The sequence below is a fragment of the Manacus vitellinus genome, unplaced genomic scaffold (assembly GCF_001715985.3).
Source record: "Manacus vitellinus isolate BGI_N305 unplaced genomic scaffold, ASM171598v3 scaffold_14_pilon, whole genome shotgun sequence".
Classification (NCBI taxonomy): domain Eukaryota; kingdom Metazoa; phylum Chordata; class Aves; order Passeriformes; family Pipridae; genus Manacus; species Manacus vitellinus.
Window position 1 is genome coordinate 10,019,035 of NW_021939063.1, and position 12,283 is coordinate 10,031,317.

The 12,283-nt window shown below is 46.8% G+C and overlaps 1 protein-coding gene across 5 annotated transcripts in view; it reads left to right on the forward strand.

Annotated features, from left to right (window-relative positions):
• The window catches only part of GRIP2 (glutamate receptor interacting protein 2), a 123,998-nt gene that overhangs the window by 102,471 nt on the left and 9,244 nt on the right, over window positions 1-12,283 (forward strand). For 4 of the 5 annotated variants that reach the window (XR_001920122.3, XM_018068443.3, XM_018068442.3 and 1 more), the window contains exons 18-21: window positions 2,738-2,877; window positions 5,028-5,204; window positions 8,249-8,402; window positions 11,330-11,450. Coding sequence is in view for 4 of the 5 variants with exons in the window: in XM_018068443.3 (XP_017923932.1) it covers window positions 2,738-2,877; window positions 5,028-5,204; window positions 8,249-8,402; window positions 11,330-11,450 (592 nt within the window). In the remaining variant the exon portion in view is untranslated. Of the gene's footprint in view, window positions 1-2,737; window positions 2,878-5,027; window positions 5,205-8,248; window positions 8,403-10,928; window positions 11,451-12,283 lie in introns of those variants that run through there. The other variant, XM_018068445.3, reaches the window with a different exon arrangement.

The following is a 12,283-nucleotide window of genomic DNA, read 5'->3' on the forward strand; positions in this document are numbered from 1 at the left end:
CCTGCGAGTAACAGAAGGGAGTGACTTGACCTCGTCAAGGGAAGAGGGGTGCTCCTCGTTTTACCCTAAATTGTCCCTTTCCTGACATCACTACCTTCCTCTGTGTCACAGGCGCCCTTAGCCAGGCTCTGAATGTGGGAGAGGTTTCTGAAGGACAGAGAGCTGGAGTGCAGGACATGTTTCGGCAGCACTGACACAGGGTGGGCCAGATCCCAGCATCTGATAGCAGGAATGCACTGATCATTCTTGTAGAGGCACAAGTGAACGTCGGTGCTGTGGCTCAGGCTGCTGGCAATGGGGAAGGCAAGGTGTCCTCTAGGATCTGTCACATGCATGTCACAGTGGGTGACAGGCTGCCCAAGCCTTCAGATTCAGATGACTTAGGTTTTATCTTGACCTTGGACATTTTTCTCCTTATAAGTGTCTGATCTTATAGAAACCTACAAAGGCAGCTCAGGCTGTTGGATTGGTGTTGAGCTGTGGCTCTCTCCTGTATTGTTCTCTGTTTCCCCTCCTTCAGTGCCTGCAGGTGCCTTAAGCCTGTGCTATGAGACTTGTGTACCTTCTTGAGGAAAGGAGGGTGCCTGAACAATGTTGTTCGACTCTGGTCGAGGTGTAATGGTTGTCTAAGAGCAATTTTGGGCTATCACTGACACTTTAAAGTGCCTGACCAGCCTCCTTAAGTGCCTCCTACTCAAGTAGGTGGGGGTGGCTGCAGGAGAGTTTGGTCCAGGAGTATCCAGCACTAACTCATGTTGGCAGGGAGGAAAAGGGATGGTGGCCCTGCCTGTGTGCCCATGTGCCAAGTAAATTCCTAGCACATGCATGCAGCTACCTCTTCTCCAGTGCTTGCTGGGAAGTGCTTGCAACCCCTTTTACACCTTTCCACTTACCTGTTGCTTGATCCTACTCTTGCATGTGCCCTCTGAGCAAAAAGGAATGTATAGCACACACCTCCTTGGGCTGCTTTGTGTTTGAGGTGAAATAAGGACTGTTGGTAGTGATGGAGAAGCACGAGGGTCATAAGCTAGAAACTGCTTTCTCTGTCACTCCTGCTCAGCTTCTGTCTGCTTGTCCTTGCTTGGGGAGCTGAGGGAACTGGACTTTGATTTGCTTTCTCCCCCTTGAAGAAAAACAAGATCAGAACATGACCTTTCTCTTTAATTGTTTCTGTATTTTTCCCTGCTGAGGGACTTTCACAGTTACTGCAGAGCAGTCATGTTGTTCGGAGGCGGGTGATTGGGCTGATGTCTTGGGTAGGAGGTGTGTCCCCGTGCCGGGTTCAGGAATACAGCAGGAGTTCCTCAAATGCTGAAGCACTTCAGTGAGCGAAGGATCGACTGCTGGATAAACTGCCAACAGTTTAGCTTGATGTTTTTTGATTATGTAGATGAAACTTTTAAGAGATATACAGTTTGATCTGTAATTTATTTGAATGCACAAGTTTTCCCTGATGGCTCTTCCAGGCTTATTTGGGTGGGACAAGACGGACATCTAGTGGCTGATAGGACCGTAATGGCACTGCTCGAATACCCCAGGAGCAGCAGCAGAGCCTGAGCAGTCCTGCCCGCTGTTTGGCTGCATTTGCTGAGTTGATGTACTCACAGTGGATGTTCCACAGCAGTATGTCTACAAAAGTTTGCTATTTTGGGGAAAGCCAAGCAGCTGTTTTGCCTGTGACAACGTATCAAATTCCAGTTCTGCAGGAGAAGCAGTCCAGTTTGGAGATGTAACCCGAGGGAGGCACATTGCCATGGACAAAAAGATATTGCAGTCCAGATTTGCATCTCCTCCTGGCTCCATCACACAGGTTCCTGATAGCAGAACCTCACACTCTGCTGTAGGAGGTAGTTGCTGCTCTCATGTGCTGGTGTTGGGGAGCTGCAGTGTGAGTGTGGTGAGCTTGGTCCAGCCAGTGGTGAGCCTGAGCTCCTGCCTTGGCAACCTGCTCTAGTGATGAACACATCCTGCCCTACCTGCTCTTCCTGGAGCTGCAGCAACACCACGAGAGGTAAATTGAGTCCCTGTCTGCGAGCAGACACAAAGGGGAAGGATGGAGGAGAAGGGAGAGAGTTGCTGTGACTTGTTAGCTTGCTCCTGGCTGTTGCTGAAACCCAAGGATTTACCTATCTGAGAGCAATAGCCAATGCTAGAGTGTGGTTGTGCAATGAAGCACAACAACCTCTTCCAGAGCTGATAGAGAAAGTCACAGGAGTGTAACTGTGTAAGGGTGAACTCTACATGTGTCACAAACTGCAACTGGTTCAGCTTAAGCTTGCACCTGTAATGTGTGTGTCGAGCCATTTTGGTATTGGGTTTTTTTTCAATAGGTTTCTAGGTTTGTCTCATAGTTTCTTTCTGTCAGTGTGAACACGTCCTTCAGTTCCACGTGTGATGATGGGTGGACACCACACCACACACTGGAAATGCTTGTGCTTTTAACCACATGGTTTTGAAGAGATTTGAGTGTAAACTGGTCTGCAGTTCCAGTCTCTGAGGGGCCTGGGATTTTGTGGAATTCTTATGTTCCCATGTGTATTTGTATGTGTATATACACATGGAAGATGGGGAGGACCCAGATTCCTGGTGGTGATGTGTACATCTGTAGGTGTAAACAGTGTACCAAGAGAAAACAAAGACATATTTGAAAGTGCTGAGAGTTAACATGCCTCGAATGTCCTGTCTTGCAGAGGCAAATTACTTCTCTGGAGTTTCTGACAGTGCCTTTTCTCTCCAGGACTGGAGCCATCCACATCGGCGACCGGATATTAGCGATCAATAACGTGAGCCTCAAGGGCAAACCACTGAGCGAGGCCATTCACCTGCTGCAGATGGCGGGAGAGACAGTCACCCTGAAGATCAAGAAGCAGACAGAGAGTGAGCTGGGGAGCCTGGTTTGGGGTGGGAGGGCAAAGGCACACCCCAGCAGGGACCCCAGGCAGTGGAGTAAGCAGTGCATGTGCTGTGAGAGGTGACATGAGGCAACGTGGTCATGGGCGTGGCCAGGCACAGAGGGAAAGGGTGTGTGTTTCTTGACCTTCTGACTCACAGATGAAAGAAAAGGATACCCAGGGGCTCTCTGTGATGCTGGGAAGAGGTGAAACAGCAGGTTTATTGATGATATTAATTTTTATTTCTGATTGACAGCTTGTACTGTTGTTGCCATTCCCTGTCTGTGTGGGTGCTTCACACAGAAGTGAAGCAGAATTTGCTTTTAAAAGTAGAAGAATATGGGATTTTAAAAAAATATAACCCTCCAGAATTAGCAAAGGGACTCTGAGCTGGTGGAATCCATGAAAAAAAACCCCCACCTTTAATTCAGCTTTTTGAAAACAATTGGCAATAAATCCTGTACGTCTCTTTCCTGGCTTGGAGTCCCAAGGTCATCTTTCAAACCAAACTTCACTTAGAGATCCCCTTCTCATTCCCTTGCCAATCTCCCTGTGGGTTTGAAACTGTTCTTAGCATGGTATCAAAGAGCAGAAGCATACTTACTGGCAGGCTGCTGTTTTTTGGGGATGGAGGGGTGATTGGCAAAACCAGGGATCATGAAAAAACTTTTCTCCCCAACTGCGTAATCATGACCAAACAGAGTCTTCTTCATCAAGTTCAGAAAGCAATGGGTGCATTCTGGCTTCATTCCTGTCTCCCTCACACCAAGTGTTTTCTTTTTTTTTTTTTTTGGGGTACCATGCTTCTGCAGTTTGTAGATTTGGTTGGACCTACCCAGCCAGTGGCCCAGAGTGCTGTGGGAATTACAAGAAATCAAATGATAAAGCTCTTCCAAGCAAGAGTGTCCCATGGGATGCCTGTCCTGCATCTGAAAAAGTGACATCACTCTTAAACATAGAACTTTTGTAGACCTCAAAGCAGTTTGGAAATGTGTGGCAATGGACCTATTTTACAAATGGTGGAAGTCCAGGCAGGGAGTGGGGACTTGGCAAACAGAGGTAGAATTGGAGAACTGATCTTCAAGAAACCTCACTCTCTTCCCTCCTAGCTAAGTGTTCTTGATCCTTAGTCTGAAATGCTCTTTTTTTCCCCCTGCTGACACTTGACATTGTCACAGCCACTTAGTGAAATAATTGACATGCAAGTGCCAGTTGGAGACTCGTTAATCATTCTGAGAATGAAGCAGGTGTAATTGAAATTTCAAGGTAATCTTGAGTAAATCGTGGTGAGCAATCTTCTGAATGCTTGGAAAACAGGGACTTTCAGGACACCGGGCTTTGTTTTGTAAAATAATCTGTTCTCATTGACAAATGCAGACTTTCATAGGGCTTTTTATCCCTCCAGTCTGAGGTATAGGATGTGGATGGCTAACAGGATATCTAATCAACAAGGACTTTAAAATATTCAGTGCAGAGAAATGCTTGTTCTGAGAAACCATTCCTAGCATAGCTTTTGCCTGAAAGGGAATTTGATACAATGATAATAAGGGCCTGTTAGTACTAAAATAATGAAAGGGAAGGTCTGAGCTTCATCATTCACATTCAGCTTCCATTTTCCAATCACTGATCAGGGGAAATTTAGCCTCAAAATACCAGGCCCAGGAATTCCGCTATTGTCGTGAGACTGCATGGGAGACTGGAGAGGTGATTAGCCTTGAATTGTTACGAGGTTGTACAATCTTGGGAGGGGGCTTCAGTGGTGGTGGTTGCAAGGGCCAACACTTCTCTGGGCAGGGCTGTTTTGGAGGAAGCTTCTGAAGGCACAAGAAGATGTGCTTGTGAATTGAGATCAGGTCCCAGCTCTCTCATATGTGGTAATCCTCAAATGCCCATGGCTGCTCCTTGTATTCCGTGTGCTAAAAACCCAGAAAGGCATTTTTTTCTTGATTCAGCTTGAGATAAGAGTAATGCATTAAATCCTTTTAGCTTCATTGCACATGCCTTTCTCAGCTACTTTTGAAGAGCTAAAGAGGTACTTTAAAGACTTACAGTACCTGGGATTGCTCCCGTGTCAGCATGAGCTTTTCCCTGAGGCTTGCTCTTCGTGCCTGCTAAAGCAGGATGTTCTGCTTTCAGAATCCTATCCCAAGAAATCGGGGAGTATAAACGAAGTGAGTGACCCAGAAGATGAACTGACAGACTCCCAGAAAACTAGCAAGCTGTCTGAGATATACTCCACCACAATTCCTAGTGTGGACAATACTATGGAGTCCTGGGATGGCTCTGCCATTGATGCTGGGTATGGAAGCCAAGGTAAGCCAGAGTCATCTTTTCTTAGGGATCTCTGGGCCAAGGTGAAGACAGACAGAGCCTCCAAACCTGTGTGGTCTGTCTGACTCTTGTCTCTGAACGTGAGCCGAAGCCTGTGGCCTGACCACATTTTCATGGTCTCTCGCTTCCAGCAAGGAACAAAATGTATTTTAAAATGCATTCCTGTGGTGCTCTGAGTTGATGTGTCTGGTTTAGGCTTTTATTGGCACATTTCTTCTGGCTTATATGGCATCATACTGTTTTCATAATTTTCAAAACCATTACAGCACTTTATAATTTGCATAATCCGCATAATCAGAGGCAATATTCACTGATGATATGTTTTACAGAGTATTTGGTCCATAGCTCACTTTTAACTCTCCAGAGAGGCCTTGTAGGACATATTAATCCTCTTCAGGATGTTTTAAAATCCACAAGTGAGAAGCACTCACTTAACAAAATAATTAAGGTAATACTACAAGAAAGTATCTCTAACTCTCAAGTGAGTGATCAGTTGGACACATGGCTTCGAGGCCAGGTTTATTCAGCTGTAGCTTCTGGCAAACATATGGAATTGGGATGGATGATGCTCTAGTCATGGGGATAGATTTTTACATGGAGAAAAGCACTGGAAAATAGTTATTCCAGTTCAGATTTAGTGACATAAGCTAGTATTAGCCCATATTGAAACAAACCAAAATTCTGAATTGACACTGCAAGAGGAAATTGTGGAAAGACTCCTGTCCAGAACAGAATGTGAAAACAGGGAGGGATGCTGCAGGATGCTGCTGCAAAGCACCTTCCCTGTGCTGAGTGAGGTGTGTGCTGTGCTCGCTGCACTCTGGCTTAGAGAAGTTCAAAGGACGGCACTGCCCAGGTGTCTCCCCATTCCTGTGTCTTCCTTCAGCCTCCATTGGTCTGAAGTCTTAATTTGGGACTGGAGGCTTCATTAAGGAGGAATCCCCTGGCCTTCATAATGCTGCAATCCTTCTCCATCTAATTGAATGTTAACACAAGTTGGACACTGGAAAGTGATTACTTTTCTGGTAAATTCAGAACAGATAATTGAGCACAGAGCCCTGGGGTGTGGGGCTGATGCCAAGTTGCCCAACATCCACACACTGCAGCTTTGCTTCAGGGGCTCTCTTGTCTTCCCTGGTAACTGCATTGGGCTGCATGGTGCTGTGCTGGTGCTGGCTGGGAAGAGGGATGCTGGAAGACAGGGAGAAGGGCATACAGGGTTGTCCATGGGATGGGCAGGGAAGGCACGATGCAGAGAAACCTGGGATGTGCAGAGCCTGGAGATTAGGGTTCAAGCCCCAAATGGAGAATTACAGATCAGGCTCTGCAGCCCTGTAGGTTTTAGGTTCATCCATAGCATTAGGAAACAGCTCAAGGAAGGATTTGGGTGGGGGAGTTGTGCTGGGCCTGGTGGGAACATGCCACCAGGTGGCTCTGAATCCCAAGGATCCAGCTCTTCTCCCTAGAAGGAGGAGGTGAATCTACAATGGCACTAAGTGACCATTCTGCACCCAACCCCTGCACCCAGCCCAAACCTGCTACCCACTCGCTGCAAGGACCTGCATCCAGGGCCCTTGTCCTGCTCTGGCAGGCAGTGAGTGCTCCTGACTGCTGTGAGATGTTGGAAAGCAATTTTCCTGGGGCTCTTTCCAGAGCAGTCTAACCTTTAAAAACACACAGAGGAAACACTCAGCTACGTGAAATAACAGACCTTGGCATTTTCAAAGAAAGTGTTGGCATTGTCTTTGGGTATTTCCAGGGTTCTTAGCTGTTTAGGAGGTCAAATCTCCCTTAATTATGTGTTTCTCCGTTACTTCTTCCTGTTCACTTGGCACAGCGTGTGATGGGAGCGTACGGTGTTTCTTGGAAAGGCTGTGAGGATTTCTCTGAAACACTGAATGGGCAGCAGGAGGTGAGCAGGAGACTTGGGAGATTTATTTCCACTGCAAATGGCACTGACACTGCTGAGGAATGGTCTGTTTTGAAAGTTTTCTGTTCAGGAAGCTCCTCACAAGACCTGGGGATCTTGTGACTTGGTAGTGATGGATTTACATCTCTGGAGTAAACCACTGCAGTATGGAAAAGTCCATGGGGGCAGACGTAGCAAAACTTGCCTGGTTTCATCCTAATGGTCCATATTGATCTCCTATCAAATGTGATACACATGAACCAGCAGAGATTTTCACCCTATTCCTTGCCTTTCACACACGTGTCCCCAAAGCAGCTTCCTGTACCTACACCAGCTGATCCCAAAGGCATGGAAGGGCTGAGGGAACTGACTGGCAGCTCTCAGGATCAGAGCTGACTGTTCCCCATTACCACTGCTGAGCACACTGGACCCGTGACCACCACCAGGTACCCTCAGCACCATTACACTTGTTAAGGGAGACTCTTGTTTCTGGCTGCTCTGGATGGAGTTTCTTTGCTGCTGCCCTTTTCCATTCTGTTACCTTTCTCATGCTGTCCATTAGGTCCCAAACATAGTTGAGAATATAAATGAAGACTTTTTTTTCCTAATAGAATTCAGGCCTCCAAATCCTTCAAAAAGAATGGGATTGGACCTGCTGAAGGAAACTTGGCAGGATCTTCTCTGACCCTTGAAGGATTTGTTGTATTTAAAAGTGACTGATTCAACATCATAATTTCTGCTGGGTTCAATGTAGAAAAAAGAGTCGTTAGCCAAGGCTGGATCTTACTGGGTAAGATCCACTGCATCTGTGGGCATGTGTACTCCCAGGTCTGTGGATCCCAAACTCACACCATAAAACTATTGAGAAGCAAGGGAGCAAAGGAGAAATGGGGCACCCCATGTCAAGATCCTGAGAATCTGCTTTGGTTAAAGCCAGAAGAGATGGGAAGAAGAACCACTTTTTGATGACTGAGATGAAAGCAGTATGCAATCCATGTGGCCTCAGGTTTGGGACCTAGGGAAGGAGCCTCTCCTGGCTCAGTGTGACTTACTCCATCTGGGGTTTCTTATCAGGTGTTACCCTTTCTCTTTCTCCACTCCCTCTTGCCTTCCCTAGGTACCTACATACCTCAGGCTGCGGGCATAGCCCTCCATCCACATGAATGGAGACACAGCAGGCAAAAGAGCAGCACCCCTCCAGGGGACCCCAGAAAAAACTACCCCTACATGGATGGAAGCTTCAATGAAGATGACTGGGACAAGCCCAGCAGGTACGGAGGGGTGGGAGGAGGTAGGGAGGTGTGTTTGGAAATGTGGGTGTCACTGCACAGGGAAAAAAGGGCATGGGAATGTGATGGGAGCAGCCAGGGGTGTCCCAGTGTTGGCACTGGGCAACCATGGGGAAGGATGGTGGGGTGGTGAACCTGCTCTATTGAGCCACCTCAAGTTACCTGGAGTGTAGCTCTGTGGCACCTCTGCCATGTCCAGGTGTACATTTGTGTCTGGAGTTAGGTGGTCTCAGCTGCATGGACCACAGGTTCCTACCATGTCTCTTACTCCTACTGTGTCAAGGCTGCGGTACTTTCATAGTTTAGGTGTAATAAATAGATATGGTCAGGGCTGTCCCTGCATGTGTTGGCCACACTTTTTTGAGTGAGGATGTAGCTTTGCAACAGCTCAATGCTATGAAGCAAAAAAGGCCAACCAAAGTACTCAGAGGACCAGTGTGAGGTTGCATGTCCAAGTTAAAATCTACCAAAGCAGTGGCTGGAGTCTCTCTCCATCACACTTTGGCCCTTCCAACACCACAAACAAAGCTATGCTGAATGAACATGGTCGAGTTAATCTCCCAGCTGAACCAGGTGGGGAAAATCCTGTAACATCTCCTGAGGCCAGTGAGGAGGCTGCAGCTGCCCCTTACTTTAGGTGAAAATCGTGATGGATCTGCCTTGGCCAGAGGCTGTCCCTTGCTGAGCCATACACAGTGGAAAAGCCCCACTGCTTCAAAACTACCCCTCCCCTTGACATCCTCCAGAGTCCCCATAGTTGTGTGTGTTGTGTTGTTACTGTCGGTTCTTTTTTTCTTTCTTATTTTTTTCCTTGACTTTTGTTTGTCCAAACGAAACCCTTAGAACATCTCATGGCCATTTCCACCTATTTAAAGATGATCAAACTGGCAGGAAGGCTGGCAGCGGCAGAGACTTTGTTCTTGTTTTGCCTCTCAGCAAGAGCCAGCTCGCACAGGTCATTGATCCCTCGTGGCCCCCCCAGCGAGGCCGCCGACAGCTGAAGTTTGCAAATCTGAGCGCTCGGAGCCCCCGTGTCCCTAATGAGGACTCTGAGCCCTGATGTCAAAGTGCAAGTGAAATGGTTCATGCCACTGAGCCCGTTTTATTAGGGAGAAAAACAAAATGTCTCTAACCCTGACTGCCTCTAGCCGGGAAAAACCTGCTGACCCAGTGGTGTGGGAGCCGGTTCTGATTCATCCGCGTCCTGGATGTGTTTGTATGTTGCTGCTCTGAGAGGCAAGAAATGGGTAATTAGAAGAGACGTTTGACTCTTTGGGAACCTGAGAGCAGAGGAAGGAAATGAGTAAGGGGAAAGAATCAAAAATTCCTTTTGGGGGGAAATTTCAGTTTGTTTTTATAAAGTCTTGCTGGGTGTTTATTTGACCTTTCTGCCTAGTGTAAAGGCTACTGTCCTTTAAAAGCTGATGAAAGGTAGGGGGTGAATTTAAAATGCAATAAGCCATGTCAGATACTGCTATCTCCAGGAAGACCACCCACAAGGACCAAAAGTGTGTGTGTGTGAGTTTCTGCCTGCTACAGATTCCCATTTAAACCAGTGGATGAAAAGGCAAAGCATGTGCTAAAGACTTTCCAGTTTTTGGAGATCTGGAAAAAGCTCTATTAATAGCCCAAGGGGTCATTATATATTTAATGAAGGACAACCTCTCTGTGACTTGTACCCAAGTAAAATGTTTTGATTTTGCTAAGTGGCTGTGGTGGATGAGCATCCCTTCCCATCTGCAGAGCTGAATAAGCCATGCAAGATGCTGCCAGATGTTGCAGAGGTGTAGCCTAGTCCATGCAGCTCCTTGTAGGAAGATGCATTAGGGCTGCTCTGATGTCACTGTACCTTTGGGACCTCTCCCCATGACACATTAGTGGGTTTATCATGACCTGGATTTAACACCACAGTTTCCTTCAAGAGGCTTCTGTTAAACTGAGCACTGCTGGGGTGAATTTTGCAGTCTGGTGTTCAGTAAGCAGTGTCCAGCATCACCTACTATTCTAGCTTGTTCAGAGGACTTCAGCATGTTTAATTGCTGTTTGATTTAGAGGTCTGAGAATTGACCCTGGCCTGTGGTCAGAGATAAGAGATGCTGAAACTGCCAAAGGGGAAAATTGCAGAACACCCAGCACACGGTGTTCACATTAATGTGTGTTTGTACCAGCCTGAGAGAGGTTCTCTCTAACCTTACTCTCTGTTGTAGACAGAACTGGTGGCAAACTTTACAGAGCTTTAAGTGCCAAGACTGCTATACAGCAAAAAAAAACAGACCTCCTGAAAGTACCAGCTCAGTTCCCTGGCCATCCCAAAGCAAATGAAACTGGGTTTGTATGGGTTATACATGACACTGTTGATACTGCTGGCTGTAGTGTGCGTTCGCTTGTTCAGCCCAGGGCAGTCATTTTTATATACATCTTTGCATTATTTACTCTCATAGAGACCTAATGTATTTATCATTTTCTCACCATGTCTGTTACCCTCTGTGTTTTTCTCTCTCTTCTCAGGTGTTCTGTGTCTCAGATCTGAGCTCTATCCCATCAGCCTTTGTACTAACAGTCTCTGAGGCTCCTGGTTTACCCATAATGCATCCTTTTTTCTTTCACTTCTCTATTTCACCAAAACGTCTTCCTAAACCTACAATCTTCCTACAGGCACTTTTTAATTTACCCTTTGAACTCTGACATTACTACACCAACTTAATTCTTCCTTTGAAGGACACTTGCCCCGTTAGTAAATGCATGAAGGTCTCGTATGCGGACTCTTGTTTGAAAAGTTCATATTGTTTGCTTTTGTATATGAAGACTCTTCAAGTCTGCTTTTACTGGTGAGACACTTGCTGTAGCCTTGCGGCTTTCATCCCGCTGCAGAAGAGTGCTGACAATGTTTGGTTCCTACGTTACAACAGATACCCCAACCGCCAAAATGGCCTTGAGACCACTCACGAGGATAATTTTTGGCGTGTTTTTGGAGAAGCTTTGGAGGATTTGGAAACATGCGGCCAGTCTGAACTTTTGAGGGAGATTGAGGTAAATCACTTTCTGAATTTGCTGCTGATCTGACTGTGTTGCTCTTTCCATGAATGTTAGACCGTTTCCCCAGATCTGTTAATTGCCTGTAGCATCCCTGTGCTGCCAGTGGTGTGAAGAGGGGTTTGGGTTTAATTCATGTCAGTATGCTAATGGATAACTGTGTCTCATTAGACAGTTGCTTGCGTGCACTCTTCCCCTGAGCCGATGTCTTACCCACCAGGAATTCCATGCTCTTTTCACGAACTGTTGCTGGCCAATAATATTCACATGACTGTTGGCAAGTCTTTCCTATCCAACAGTAAACTCTCTGCTTGGAAGGATACTGCCTGTCCAAAGCACTTGAAGGCCAAGCGAAAGGAGTCCCCCAAGCCCCCATTGGGACTGAAGCCTTGGCTTGCTTCAAGTACAGACAGGCACAACATATATCTTGCATTCAGCTGTCACTCTGCCGGAAACTGTTTTAGTGAAATAGGTAATTGGAAGCTTTTCAGCCAGCTTTCCCCATGGAAAAATCTGAGAAAGTAATTGCTTCCTGCAGAAATAAAGGTGTTTCCTCTCTTCACAAACCACTTTCTCTTTTCTTTATCCAAAATGCTTTGGAGGTCATGTTATTGTGTCCGGTTATAGGATGAGGAGCCTGGATTTCTAAGTCATGGGATGCAAATAAAGGCCTCCCTTGAGACTGTGAGACCTGCCCAGCAGGATGGAGCCCGTGCTGCTCCCCTCCTCAGGAGGAGCAGGACCCCACGAGCCCATTCCTCCCCCTGTCTTCCGGGTGCAGAGGACTCAGAAGAGCTCCGTGGGTCATGCTCTCCATCATTCCCAGTGGG